We start from the raw sequence: 15,279 nt of genomic DNA, 5'->3' as shown, positions 1-15,279 counted from the left end.
GGACGATATATATCGAGGGCTATATATGTTTACATGTATGTGATATAAAGTATGGCAATAGGTAGCTTTAGATTCTGATTCCGATTGTGATGTCTTCTAGTGTTTTCGTTTATTGTTTTTGCATGGTTGGTTATAGGCACATATAACATACCGTACTTTATACGACCATAATACATGGATTTTGGAAAAGAGATCTGAGAATGCTGATACATATTTTAACAATGCAATACTTTTTATCTTGAATCACTAGAACCTCAACACACTGGCACTCTCTTACATAATTTATCAGGACTCAGATAGACAACAAACACCATTAAATTAACGACCATACGAGTTGTTTTTAGAAGGAGAACAAAGGGTGGTTATACATGGTTAAACAAATAAACACTTATATCATATTTTCACATTGTTATATATGACACTAAATACATGTAGTTGTTAGTTAAGGGAAATAACTCATATAGCTATATTCCCAATACATCCAAGTTATATCATTAATTTAGGTTATAGAACTTTCTAGAATAATATCATGTATAAACATACATGTTTGTAAACATGTTGATTATAAGTAGGGATCTAGAATGATCTATTTCCAGAACGTTCCGTGTGTTTATTTGTTTACTGTTCTTAGTTAGATATTTCTAGAAGTAGAAGGTTCTCCAATATTCTAGAATTAGGGTTTAGCTATATATACTCCAGCTGTCCAAGGCTAATCGAACTGTAATGAGACCTGTAATGAGACATATCAAAAATTGTACAGCGCCATATTAGATTCTATTGGGAGAGCTATTGTGACTTTTTCTGTGGATTATTAGAACGCATTGTGTGGATTTATTCATATTGCCTGGAACTTTTACAAAGTATCTGTGCGCATTCATTTTCCTCGTGGAGTTGTGAATATTGTTAATTAGGAACCTGGAAGGATTAAGTATTATACCTGGACCTTCACATACAGATAAGTAACACCTTAAATTATCGTATTACTCTTGCACCACCACCAAGTACTTTGGGTATTGTAAACCATCTTTGTATAATATTGTATTTACAAATAAATTGTGTTTTGAATTTAGCTGCTGGTTTCTCATTCCTGTTATTCTTGGTCATAACAACATTTTGAAACTGCCGTGAATAATTCCAGTTTGAGTACCAGATAGCGTCATATCTGCATTTACCTCATCCACTTTTGATACTAGCTGTTGCTCTAACAATGGGTAACACTGATATCAGACATATTTTATTTTGAAAAGTTCCAAAATATTGGATGACACAAACAACAATGTCAAACAAGGAAAATGGCACGAATGTACACTCCTAAATGTTCTTAGCAAACAACTTTACTTCTTTTCATTATTTGTTTCTGACATACTGCAGGCTTGCTGTCAGTATTTCTGTTAATGCTATCAATAAAATCCAACAATTAGATAATGCCATAACATTGTTGACATACGGAAAATGTCACAAATGTCCACTCAGAACTATCCTTACGTATACTCCCTGACTTCTGTTTGTTCTAACGCATTATCATATTTTTGTCAGTATGTCCGTTAACCTAAACAATAAGAATAACAACGTATGTTCTGAGTCTGAAACATTAAAATACCGCTTTAATGATTAACTGATGATTTAATGACGCTATAGATACATCTTCGCACGTCAAAGCGTATCAAGTATTAAGTTTCTTTAGGCGACTATCTTGGATAACAGTCACACAAATACACAAATTACATATTTACAGTTGGGTGACAAAATTGTATGCAAGTAAAATGTGTAACGAGCAATTGCATGATGAGATGATTACCTCCGAGTCATAAACCCACTTTTATCACGTACATCCTATTTGTCACATAATTTGCCTGGTATCCAGTGAGTTCGCCCGTGCAATATTTTTTTGCATATGTCACTTGTGTAATATGATCTGGATCTATTTTCATTGGCTGAAAATTTGTTGTGAAGTCAAGAAAGCAACAATAAAATGACGTCAGGAAAAATGACGTGACGTCAGAATTTCGAGGACTGCGGGACAAAATTGTGAAAATACCTTCTTGACGTTGAAATTCTTTGAAATGTTGTTTGTTGTAGTTATAAATGGTTGTAAAATAATGCAGATAAAATGTATCTTGAATTTGAGTTCAATTCACGGCCACGGCTCGCAACATACGATATGAACACTCATTTAAAAGATTCTATATAAACATTTTTTGTTTTTTCGTCTGCATCTGACCCTTGGAAGAGAGATCATTTGTACAGTATCCATAAACCTCCACTTCATAAACGGAGAGCTGAGTATCGAATTGCCATTCCTTTATTTCAACCGTATCCCCGACAAGTGGTATTTCACATCTCCTGGAAACCATCTTACTGTATCCACCTGGTTCTCTGAACTCTGTACACAAGGTAGAGTGGTCGTTAGACCCAGCTTTATATACAATGATCGTAATATAGCCGAAATATTCCTCGTCGCCTGAAACATTGATAGATTCTTATATTAAATATGTACCAATGTTTATGTTAGGTCATCAAGAAAGGTTCCATTTACAACCGTAACAAAATTAAGATTGTTAATTGGGTAAGTGCTGTGTTGGGTTCCCTTTTGATTCGTTTAGATCCAGAAAACAAGTCGAAAACACCTTTCGATAGTTTTAAAACGTTGCTGCACACGATTATATTTTATTTAAGAAGATTGTTCCTATATGTATTTAATACGCATCTCGTTGAAATATCTGTCCAAAAATGCATTGATAACCAGTAAACGGCAAAAAAAAAATCCTTGTATTTACATTTCTTTTACATTTACTGGTCCGATAAAACTAACTTCGTTTTTTCAACATTATACGATTGATGTAACAACCGGTCAATTGATGGAATCCCGAAACAACTGGCTCCAATTTAACGAGAAATATTGTAAGTTCAGGAAGTACACAAAATATAGGTTCACAATAACATTATCTTTTTCATTCTATTAATGCAATATTTCTCAAACATTTTTTTTTCTGAAATATGTTTTAAGATTTTCAATACATTCAAATTATTTATATTGAAGAATTGAAAAAAAAACCACCCAGAAACCATAGGTTAAATCTGATGCGCCTTAACACTACTTGCGGAAGTCAGTGTTACGATGTATGCATTCTATTGCGATACCGACTGCGTTTACCCAAGTGTAAATGATTTCCCAGTTGGAAAGGTTATATAGAAAAGAAAAAACAGAAATAAAAAGTAAAAAATCAACAATTATTCAATTTTAACTTTAAATGTATGTGAGTATTTTAGAACTGAAAAAAAGAGAAACTGGGTATATTTGACTGAGTTTCCGTGGTAACAGAAAAAATTCCAAAAATCGAAGGTCCGCAACAGCAAATGGGTCAACAAGGGCACTTGTCTGATATATACAGAAAGTTTCATGGAGCTGCGTTGAACAGTTTTGGAGTTATAACCCGGAAACAAAAAGAAAGGGTAATTTGGTATTTCGACTTAGTTTCCATGGTAACAGAAAAGGCACCAAACATGGAAGATCCGCAATAGCAAAAGGCACAACTATTGCACTTATCAGATATATTCAGAAAGTTCAATGGAGCTGCCTTAAACGGTTGTGTAAATATCGTCTGGAAACTAAAGGGAATAGCTATTTGATTTTTTAAAACTAAGTTTCCATTGTAACGGGGAAAACTCCCAAAATGGAAGGTCCGCAATATCAAAAGACACAACAAGGGCATTCTCTAACGTATAAAGAAAGTTTTATGGAGCTGTATTGAAAGGTGTTTGAGTTATATCCCGGGAAAAAATCGGACGGACGGGCGGGGTCAAATTGAGTATCCCCCGGAAACGGGTTTCGCGGAGGGATAAAAAAACTATGGTTAGATCATGCATTTTTGGGAAAAAGTAGACATAATCTAAAGGGTAACATGTACGTTACTGGCTACTATTCCATAGCATCTATAATTTGACTGATCGGTGGTTATCAAAATGAGTGGCATTGTATGACGAAATGTTTCTAATTGCCAAAATATTGATTTAAAATCACTGACACTTAGATTCGTTCATTTACAATAGAACAAATTATCGTTGGAGATTTCAATATGCTTAGAGATACACATAATGTATAAACCTACTGTAAAAGAGGAAACTTTCGCGACTGCTTAACTTTGAGATTTACATACAGAAAGTTTTTGCGATTATGTTTGTTTTGCGATATATATCTGTATACCTTTTAGTTGCATCATTCATATATTCACAAAATATTTCGTAATTAGCGTAAATTTTGAAAATCCCCCTCGCTTGAATAGCATGTTTATAGTTATTGATACAGGAAATTAAACAGAAAAGGAAATTGCTTAATAGATATATATTTTTGCGGGAATGATACGTTTGCGATTTCGCGGAATATGACAATGACTGCGAAAAGTTGATCCATCATTAGTTATCGAGAGACGCGGTTGAATCATATACCCTGATAGCCATGTTGTGAAAATTCAGTACCTCTCTATTAGTTAATTCTATCTTTTCATGCTCAATCGGGGAAAATTGACGCGCTATACTTACTGTTGTCACCGTCGAGTCTAATCAGTATGGCCACTTCAGTCAAGGTGATGGCGCTCCTCAATGTGATCGTAAAATAAGGATTACCATCTCTTTTAGTGGCGAGGTAGCGGTCAGACAGACGATATCCGTCAGTGGCAAAATGACATTCATCACACGCATTAGATACAACCGGCCTTCTAAGGGCAACATTACCCAGTACACCTGTAATATATCAATAGTTATACAACCGGCCTTCTAAGGGCAACATTGCCAAATACACCTGTAACATATCAATAGTAACGATAATCAATATGATACCTGATGTATTGGTCGGTCAAGTCCTTATATACTACGTACTGTATCGAATCTAGGAGGTGCATTGGCGATTTCTTGTGTATCTTATCTTTATGCGTGGAAATCTGACGTCATCTTAGTTGTATACTATGACGTCCTAATGTCAAATAAAGACTGAACTGTATGAAATGGGATACAGACATATTCAATGTAGCGCGTCAGCACTATATATATATGTATATAGAATCTGTCTGTATCCCATTGCGTTCATACCACATTTAACGCAATCAAAACAATGTTCAGTCTATATATTTACATAAATAAGTATATTTTTACGTTTTACGTTCAGACCTGCACTCGACAAATTTATGTTGTAAGGACATATCTTCATGAGTTCTTTTACCAATGTTTTTTCTAGTAATTTTATTAGGCATGATAAAATAAGTATGCCCCTGTATGTTGGGATACATCTAGAATTGTCTCTCTGGAAAGAGTTATTTTTTCTCGGGCTTCACCATCGAGAAGAATAACTCTTTTGAGGGAGACAATTCTAGATGTATCCCTCCACAGAGGGCCATAATTATATATTATTATACCTCACTTTTATTTAGAATGTTCTGATTGGATTAAACTTGATCACATGACATTGAATAAGTTAGATGTTTCCCCGGAATTGGAAGGCGAGGGAAATAACCCCAGGGAAATGACCCCCGGGGGAAATAACCCCAGGGAAATAACCCCCGAGGGAAATAACCCCAAGGAAATAACCCCAAGGAAGCTCCGCACGTGACCGGAAGTTGACGTCAGTGTTGGGATACATCTAGAATTGTCTCTCTGGAAAGAGTTATTTTTTCTCGGGCTTCATCATCGAGAAGAATAACTCTTTTCAGGGAGACAATTCTAGATGTATCCCTCCACATAGGGCCATAATTATATATTGTTATTCTCTGGGTCATGTTACTAGATCCCCACTCCAGTTTACTCCCTATCCCATAACTGACCACATGTAGACTACATTTGGAGGTTGTCGAAAGCTACCCGTGAGCATATTTGCTGTTGGGAGACTGTGTAAAACGCTATATAAATGTAAAGATGGAACTTGTTATTAATATTTTGCGCATTTGTTCACAAGCTAAATTGTGCCGTACGATGACATTAAGCTCACAAACACATAGCGTCATATCAAAACCTACAGGACCAAATAGATGTAAAAATTCAAAAATGGTAATTGATATTAATATCATGCCTATGCATATTTGCCATCCTGTTGTGAATATACGGTTAAGGTTTATCCTCTAGAGCACTTGGACCTGATACAAATTTTGTAACCAACAGTAATGAAAAATTATAGTATCAAGGGTATGGATGCGACGGTATGGGAACAATCACACCCCGAACGCGCGTTATTCAATTTGTCTGTAATCATGGAAGAATTAAAGGACTATAAATATGCAGTTTAATGCTTAAATAAAGAGTTTGATAAGTTTCATATTAAATAGCCACGATTGTAAGATTATATTTATCACATTACAAGTGTTTCTGTAAATATAGACGAAACTTTTAATTTCGTTTCTATTCTGAGAAGCAAAATCAGGCTTTGACGTTTATGTGACGTTCGCGTCAACCGAGACAATAGCGTGACGTCATATTTTCATTTTAACGTCATCATTACCTGTGACATCATAATAGTGTCATTTACGATATCTATAACATTACTGTATGACATGGCTGAAAGGGCCAGTTATATGCAAAACAAATAAATGGTATGTTTTCTTTAACCCTGTCTTTATAGGCAAGTCTTTTTAGACCTGTAAATAACTGACTGTAAAGCATACCAACCCGTGCGTTCATAGTAGACCATACCAGCGGCAGACTGCAAACCACCTGCGGACTCCCTGCTTTGACGTACATAACATGCACTGTTACCGAAGAAAAACGCCGGACAATCATCACGTAGACATTGACTTACACATTCTGTGTACGTAGATTGGTGATTTGTCGCAGTGATCTCCTTTTTGATCATCCCGACGAATCTGTTGTCGGATGTAAACATAGTCACTGTAATATAGAAAATAAAGAGGACCTGACATAAGTGGATAATTAATGTGGAGGTTATCAATAATTCGTTATTAGTTTTCGAGCGAAACTCACATAGTTTCCCGCGAAACGTATGCTATTATCCACGCAAACGTAACAACCCTAATTCAAATAAATCTTTATAACTCATTATATTTAAAGTAATCTCTTCAAATTCCAAACCAAATGCATTGAAGGACTGAATTCTATTATATTATTATATTATTATTATCCGAATTTGAATTGATGTTACAAACAACGACTTTTTTTTTGTTTGGGCTGACAAAGGTAATTTTTAAGTGAATGAAAATGCTCTTTGCAAAATGGAATTATACAATTTTTTCAACCTTGATTAATATGTTTAACCCCTTAAAAGAATATCGTTATCTTTCTTTTTTGTTTTGTCAGTAAATTATCAGAGAGTGATATAATAGATATACAATGTGCACTGTCAGATGTAATAAAGAATTCATGATTGGTGATACGGTAACGCTTACCGTCTTTGATGCAGAAGTATTCTTCTTTTCTCAAAGGCACACAGATCTCCATCTCGGCACACGTGTGGTCACTGCAGACATCGCCAGGCAACACCTAGGATACATAGTGTAAGAAAGGTTTTAATTTGCAAAAATCCACTTATTCACTTATTTTTAACCTTATGACCTTCTTTAACACATTGTTACAAACAAATTTTGAATTTTGGAGTATCGAAGATGTAGGCGCACATACTCCCCTGCATTCTTATAATTTCCTTGATACTTTTTAGAACTGATAATAGTGTATAAAAATCAGAACTCAGTTCTTAACCTGATTATGCCATCGATAATTATTAAATATGTGATTTCGCCAAAATATCTTTGTGAGTATTACTCAATGACACATGTATGTCAAGCATTACGTCCTTGGAAGTTTTCTAAAAATAGGTCTTGTTGATGCCTATATGACTAAATGAATATACAGCTAATACATAAATTTTAATAACTATTTTCCCGGTAAAGTTTAAACTTTTGATTTCAGAAATTAGGCTGGGTCTTCTTTATTAGTAAAAGATACAAACAACCGGATTTGTGTTGAAATATCACGCAATTTTCATATATAGAGAAATGACTTGCAGTCGCGTTTTTCTTCGAATTTATTTCAAGATGGCGGAAATTCATAGAACTAAAATTGCAATCAAACGTCACGGTACATGTTCATGTATGAGCCTCGGCAGGCCTCGGGTTTTACATTTTTTGATCCTGGGGTAGAATATCCCTATCCTTCATATACAGTTATACACAAATGAAAGAGTCTTAAAAAATGTGAAATTAAGGACGTAGTCTTACTTATTAATCCTTGGTGATATATCCTTAATTCGATTTTTGAATGTGCATAATCATATACTAACTTTGCCGAGATATTAATATATCGAATTGTACTTGTGTACGGTACATGCAAGCGATTTTGATTTTTAAAATGTTACAATATGCATGTGAGCCTGATGAAATCCAATGTCAGTCAAAGGTTCAGCAGCACAACTTTAAAATCTGACTGACCAATCAAAAGGCGACATGGATTTGCAATTGTAAGTGGAAGTGGCTTTCTATTCTCGACAGAATCTCGGTGATGGGATGAAGGTGACGGGGTCTGTGACCACATCAAAGAAACCTTCGGAATGGGGTAAAATCTCCCACCGCGAAACTTCATTCGAAACGAACCCTCTCTGTTTCCGCCGTGGTGCAATTCATTGTACAAATTAACAACAGAAAATACTAGTCTTAAAAGTTAACAACAGAAAATACCAGTCTTAAAAGTTAACAACAGAAAATACTAGTCTTACAAGTTAACAACAGAAAATACTAGTCTTACAAGTTAACAACAGAAAATACTAGTCTTACAAGTTAACAACAGAAAATACTAGTCTTACAAGTTAACAACAGAAAATACTAGTCTTACAAGTTAACAACAGAAAATACTAGTCTTACAAGTTAACAACAGAAAATACTAGTCTTACAAGTTAACAACAGAAAATACTAGTCTTACAAGTTAACAACAGAAAATACTAGTCTTACAAGTTAACAACAGAAAATACTAGTCTTACAAGTTAACAACAGAAAATACTAGTCTTACAAGTTAACAACAGAAAATACTAGTCTTACAAGTTAACAACAGAAAATACTAGTCTTACAAGTTAACAACAGAAAATACTAGTCTTACAAGTTAACAACAGAAAAAACTAGTCTTACAAGTTAACAACAGAAAATACTAGTCTTACAAGTTACGTCGTACTACCCATGGAGGACCGACGTGTTTCAATAAAACGCCGAAGTTCATCCCATCATCGTTTATTCCGTTATATCTGTTAGGACCGAGCTAAGAGTATATGTGATTCTCATTGTAATCCATGATTTCACAATTCGTCCTGGCCCCGATTTCTCGAAACAAACAAAAGTCAAAAATGAACTTAAGTTCAAATTATTAACATAGATTACATGATAGAAATAACTTAAGGTTTGATTGTTTCGAGAAATCGGGGTCTGGCTTGGCAGGGTTTTACTACATGTCATTCCTAGTAATATATGATACATTGACACTTTCTGCTATTTGATATACCATATTTAATGCTTACCCAGAGTGGATCGGGGCTTTTCACTAGTGAGCGGAAGTTCTTCCCATCATCGTATATGACGTTATCTCTGTTAGGACCGAGTTCACAGTACCTGTGATTCTCATTGTATGCCATCACTTCACAACTCTTCCTCACTTGGCAGGCCTTTACACACGACCGGAAAGACATGGACGTTGCTGAGTACATCACATTGGTTCGTATTCTGTAGAAATGTTTACCACACTGGTGGTCATTTGTAGAACAAGTCGTAACGACGGCACTGGATCGGCAGGTCAGTAGTACGAGAGCGGCCACAAACCGAAGATAAGTGAAACACCTTCTTAAAGACAGAATCCTCTTTATTCTCCATTTACTGATCATGTTAGCAGCCCCGTAGCAAATGTCATTGAGGTGGCCAGTTAACATGATGTTGTTTTATATCTACACAAACTTAATAAAAATATACAACACTGTGTTTTACTGACAAATAACACGAAAAGGGATGCTGATCCTTGATGAATGTATAAATAATCAAAATACCAAGTATTGATATGCTGTGAAGAATGAGGACGAACTGACTCTGCTGCCAAGTCGAACACAGTTGTTGCTGTGTGAATCAGCATATGAATGGAGGCTGCTTTTGGAGACGTCACCAAGTACTAGCACCAACGAGGACCGTACTGTTCATGGTTTCGTAAACTGGATTCTTCTTATGTACACTATGTACCTACCTGATATGCTTGGACGATTTTATCAAAGTAGATCAAATTAAATATTGACGAGCTTAATCACCGATTGATAGGCCTGTCTGCTAAATAAATTTCCATGTAACGGTGACTGTTAGACCTGCTGTTTAACCAAATGTCACAGTGACCTTCTTTAAATCCGAACTTGTAAAGCTATGCTATGTTGCGTTCTGTTGATATACACGGATATTGTTTAAATATTAACTATAAGTCTGTATTTGCGCTGGTTGCACTGAAACTTCGATCTTCTATATCGTGATTATATACGAAGAAATAACTTCCGTAAACTTTTCAACGCTCTTATTTAAACTGTTGACTTTTACATATCGCGTACATCTCTCATACAATAAGTATGGTGGTCGTGTTTCATGGCAACTGCAGTTTCTATGGTTATCATCCTAAACATTTATGAACTAGGAAAATTCTATGAAGTTAATTTTTCGTTTTGGTTCAGGTTTTTTTTATCTGGAAACCATACAGGACATATTTGAACTAACCTCATATTTATCCTAATACTGTATCTAATGTGCCAAAATGCGTAAAATTTTCAAATCTGTTATTTGTGATTAAATCGTTGAATTTTAAGTATCTACTACATCCCTGATAAAACTGGTATGATAATTATGTAGCAATGCCGTTGTTGTTGCCATGGTAACCCTATAAAATATGCATAGATTACGCGAATGCGAAAATTTTGTCATTTTTGCCTATTTTTGCTACATTTTTCATATGGAAATCATAGAGCACATCCATGAACAAACTTTATATTTCTCCTGAAAGTGTATCTTAAATCCCGATATATCTGTAGTAAATATTAAGTTTGTTCAAGTTTGCGTTCTATTGATTCTTACAGAAAAACTACCAAGACAAATTTAGCGAAAAGTAACCAATTTTCCACGTTCGTTAAATTTATACGTATTCTGTTTGGTTACCACAACGGTCATAATACAAAACTACCATGTTACATTAATCAGGGATGCATTTAATATTTAAAATACAACACCTTAATTTCGTAACGTTAAGTTGAACATTTTTATCATATACATAATGAGTTTTGGGGTCAAAAAGGATCAAAATCATACATAGTCCTACATAGTCCTTCTATTTCATTTTAATCTAACATATTTTATGCATGTGTTGGATGGCTACCATAGCAACTACAGCTGATAAAATTGAATGAGAAATGTTCTATATATTTCAACAATCAAACAATTTTTGAACACTTTGAAACCAATTTATTCGTAGTCATTGGACCGAGAAATCCATTAATATGTATATATGCTTTGTGTTGATTGAGATGTGTGGAGGAGAATTCAATTGCTGACAGGCAAAACCAATTTCCTTTTATTCAATTTGTGTTCGAAACTGCAAACTTTCTTGATATCCAAACTCAGTAATGTCTCTTTTATGGATACACCCAATACCCCTAAAACGTAGAAAACCGAAAGTTCGGTAAGTATATTTCCATGTATTATTCATAGTCAAATTTTCTAGCGCCCAATGTTTATGAAAGATATAGTAACATAGTGATAATTAGTCCTTTATAGGATTTATTGACACAGACAAGATCTATTTTGTCGGTCTAGCGACATATATATACTATATGGATGGGGAGGTGATTACGTAGATGATGTATGATAGGTACCATGTTACTAAATTATGCATGTTATTCTTCATTATCATTACAAATCTACCTGTTACGAGACTTTTATTTAATGAATAGTTGATTATGTAAGATTATACGATAACATTTTATGCTTTTTCTAATTTTACATGTGCACGAGTTTGATGTTAATTTTTTGCCATAATTTGTTTTATTAGTTTAACCTCCTATTAACAGCCAGGGTCATGTAAGGACGTGCCAGGTTTGTTGATGGAGGAAAGCCGGAGTACCCGCAAAAAAACACGGACCATAGGTCTGTACCTGGCAACTACCCCACATGGAATTCGAACTCGTAACCCAGGGGGGCCTGTGGTAATATGTCTAGACATCTAAACCTCTCGGTCACCGCGACCCCATATTTGCAATAAAAAGTAAAATGTAAAATGTAGAAAGAGGTTGCATGATGATGATAACTTCTCCCGCACATAATATCTTCATGAACTGTGTAGCGAAAATTCTGCAGATATATATATATCGCAAAAGTAACACATATGGAACAGTTTTATGTATGCAAATCGCGAAACGAAGCACACGTGGGGAAAGTCACGTTCTCTGAACATCCAGTATTGATTACTGTGACACAATTTATTTCTTACCAGATGCCTTAATTCCGGTTAACATTTCTTAAGCATTTAACGATGAAAACCCCAAATGTTCTAGGTTTTTCACAACAATATTTGTTTAATGGTTTTAAAATGTTTATTATCCTAAAGATGGAACATATTTATTAAAATGTACTGTTGATTTTTTTTTTTTATTTCCATGGGCTTATTTATTTTACAGCGAATGACGTCGGGAGTTCTCATGACGTCCGAGGTATATATGACGTCACAAGAAAAGGCTACACTGACAGGGGTAGCGGGAAATTGGATTTGGTAATAGCGATTACAGTGTACATCATAGCTTGGCTTTAAAATAACAGAAAACGAAAATATGATCATTAAATTGCCTTCTTGAGGAGATATAAACCTACGACTCTTCCTGGATTGCAGACACATTAATCATAACGGGAGTCTGGTATAATTATAATACCTTAAATCCCTCAAGAAGGCAAGTTCATGCTTAAGAGAATGAACTTAACTTTTAATAATACAAGTATACATGTTTCTGTTGCTGTCAGTGCAGTTTCAATTCTTTTAACGTGTGAACAAAAAACAGTTATGAAATTTCTATCGCTGTGTTATTCAACTAAAAGATAGCTTTAATATCACATTTATCTTTAAACACTAATATTCGGATCCGTCGCAAGATGTATGCTTTTGATGTCTCCTTTATCTTGCTTATTGAGAACGATAAAAACAAATTAAATTCATTCAAGAATTCATATAACGAATTTAAATATATACAAATCTTAGCAAAAAAAAACAAATATAAAGTGAACATAATACATTAAAGATGCATACTTAAATAACTGATAGTAAAAATCGAAGAGATGAAACATGACGTACTGTAATTAAAAAAAACAAGAACATAATGAACTCTTCAATGTTCAAAGTTTCCTTATATAGATCTACAAACGATCCCACTGATATCAGGGCGTTTAACCATGTAATAGCCATGCATATGTCACTAGTCTAATATACATAATGTAACTTGGGGCGTATTTCGATGCGTATTATGTCATTATGACAACATGACGTCCGTAAACAAAAATAGCGATATCCGCTGGATTTTTCGCAACATATGTTGACTTTGGCATTCTATGAAATGTAGGTGGCTGAAGTTGTGAAAACAATAGTAGAATTATTCCGTCAGTGTTTAAGGTGTTCTTCTTCTATTATGTATGTTCTTCATAACCACGATGGACGTCGGGTATGCTAATCTCCACCACGAAAAATGATCAAGAAACACCAATTCCTGTGGTAATCAGCCTCATCATGTGCCCAGAGATACCTAAAAAACCAAACACTGCCTTCAATAATAGTGCATAGTCAAATGTCAATTGTCTACTGATGCTATATCTAATAATTACCAAGCTCAAGTTTGGTTTCATTTCAACGTCCTATTAACAGCCAGGCTCATTTAGAAAGGATTTATATTTGGAGACAAGTCGGAGTACCCGAAGAAAAAATAACCAACCAGCAGTCAGTACCGATGCACATGGTATTCAAATTTGTCCAGATGTGAAGGTTTGTGGTAATGTGTTGTAACATCAAATCCAATCGGCCAGCGCGCCCCCTGAAACATTAATTATACAAGCGATCGCATAGTTATACCGTGACATAATCAATATCTTAATGCAATATTACATATATTGAGTGTATGATATAACACAACAGTTTTGATAAAGACACGGTTGTAGACTCAGGTTCTACACATTCGGATCGTAATACACGATGAAGAGATAGTGCTTACTACAATCCACACTCCAACGATCAGTTTTATCAGATATATGTATTTCAATTGAATACTAACCATTTGTCCACTAAACTCAACCAACATTTTGTAAACTGCAGCCGTGCAAGATTACCGTCAACAATAAAGGGTCGGATATGTAGCTGTATATAAGTAGTATCTATTAGGGTGCCCTTAGTTTGTATCTCCTTCACGAAGTTATTAGCAATTTTAGCCAAGTCATTGAGGTTTTTCCTGTATATTAACACTACCCACCACCTTTGGGTTGCGAGTTCAACACTCGAGTGGGCCGTCGCAAGGCACTGGCAGTATATCAATGCTGCTGTGGTTTCCTAAATACTCCGGATTCCATTAAACTTCTATATTCTGTACACAACTTCTAAAATCTGTACACCCCTGAACTTCTAAATTCTGTACACCCCTGAACTTCTAAATTCTGTACACCCCTGAACTTCTAAATTCTGTACACCCCTGAACTTCTAAATTCTGTACACCCCTGAACTTCTAAATTCTGTACACCCCTGAACTTCTAAATTCTGTACACCCCTGAACTTCTAAATTCTGTACACCCCTGAACTTCTAAATTCTGTACAACCCTGAACTTCTAAATTCTGTACACCCCTGAACTTCTAAATTCTGTACACCCTTGAACTTCTAAATTCTGTACACCCCTGAACTTCTAAATTCTGTACACCCCTGAACTTCTAAATTCTGTACACCCTTGAACTTCTAAATTCTGTACACCCCTGAACTTCTAAATTCTGTACACCCTTGAACTTCTAAATTCTGTACACCCTGAACTTCTAAATTCTGTACACCCTGAACTTCTAAATTCTGTACACCCCTGAACTTCTAAATTCTGTACACCCTGAACTTCTAAATTCTTACCCTGAACTTCTAAATTCTGTACACTCCTGAACTTCTAAATTCTGTACCCCTGAACTTCTAAATTCTGTACACCCTTGAACTTCTAAATTCTGTACACCCTGAACTTCTAAATTCTGTACACTTCTAAATTCTGTACACCCCTGAACTTCTAA

At 35.0% G+C, this 15,279-nt stretch overlaps 1 protein-coding gene and 1 long non-coding RNA gene across 2 annotated transcripts; both read right to left on the bottom strand.

The window, feature by feature from the left end:
• Nucleotides 1-1,172: 1,172 nt before the first annotated feature.
• LOC138309357 (uncharacterized) lies at nucleotides 1,173-10,977 on the bottom strand. Its single transcript, XM_069250538.1, has 5 exons — nucleotides 9,497-10,977; nucleotides 7,386-7,479; nucleotides 6,652-6,870; nucleotides 4,540-4,740; nucleotides 1,173-2,461 (listed from the first exon to the last, which is right to left on the bottom strand). Exons 1-5 carry the CDS (start codon nucleotides 9,899-9,901, stop codon nucleotides 2,184-2,186), a joined length of 1,197 nt encoding a protein of 398 aa, XP_069106639.1. The 5' UTR covers nucleotides 9,902-10,977; the 3' UTR covers nucleotides 1,173-2,183.
• Nucleotides 10,978-12,628: 1,651 nt separating this feature from the next.
• LOC138309581 (uncharacterized) lies at nucleotides 12,629-14,608 on the bottom strand. Its single transcript, XR_011206300.1, has 2 exons — nucleotides 13,964-14,608; nucleotides 12,629-13,777 (listed from the first exon to the last, which is right to left on the bottom strand). It is a non-coding gene; the product is annotated as an uncharacterized lncRNA (long non-coding RNA).
• Nucleotides 14,609-15,279: the final 671 nt, after the last annotated feature.

The sequence above is a fragment of the Argopecten irradians genome, chromosome 15 (genome assembly GCF_041381155.1).
Source record: "Argopecten irradians isolate NY chromosome 15, Ai_NY, whole genome shotgun sequence".
In the NCBI taxonomy this organism is placed as follows: Eukaryota; Metazoa; Mollusca; class Bivalvia; order Pectinida; family Pectinidae; genus Argopecten; species Argopecten irradians.
The sequence above is the reverse complement of the archived record's forward strand: the minus strand, read 5'-3'. Positions and strand labels throughout refer to the sequence as shown.

What these genes read in the sequence shown, in the direction of transcription:
- LOC138309357 (XM_069250538.1), bottom strand. Translation starts at nt 9,901, where the DNA reads ATGTTAACTGGCCACCTCAATGACATTTGCTACGGGGCTGCTAACATG. An exon ending in AAAGCCCCGATCCACTCTGG is followed by an intron (nt 7,480 to 9,496) that starts GTAAGCATTAAA and finishes TATGTATCCTAG; the next exon opens with GTGTTGCCTGGCGATGTCTG. An exon ending in ATACTTCTGCATCAAAGACG is followed by an intron (nt 6,871 to 7,385) that starts GTAAGCGTTACC and finishes TCTATATTACAG; the next exon opens with TGACTATGTTTACATCCGAC.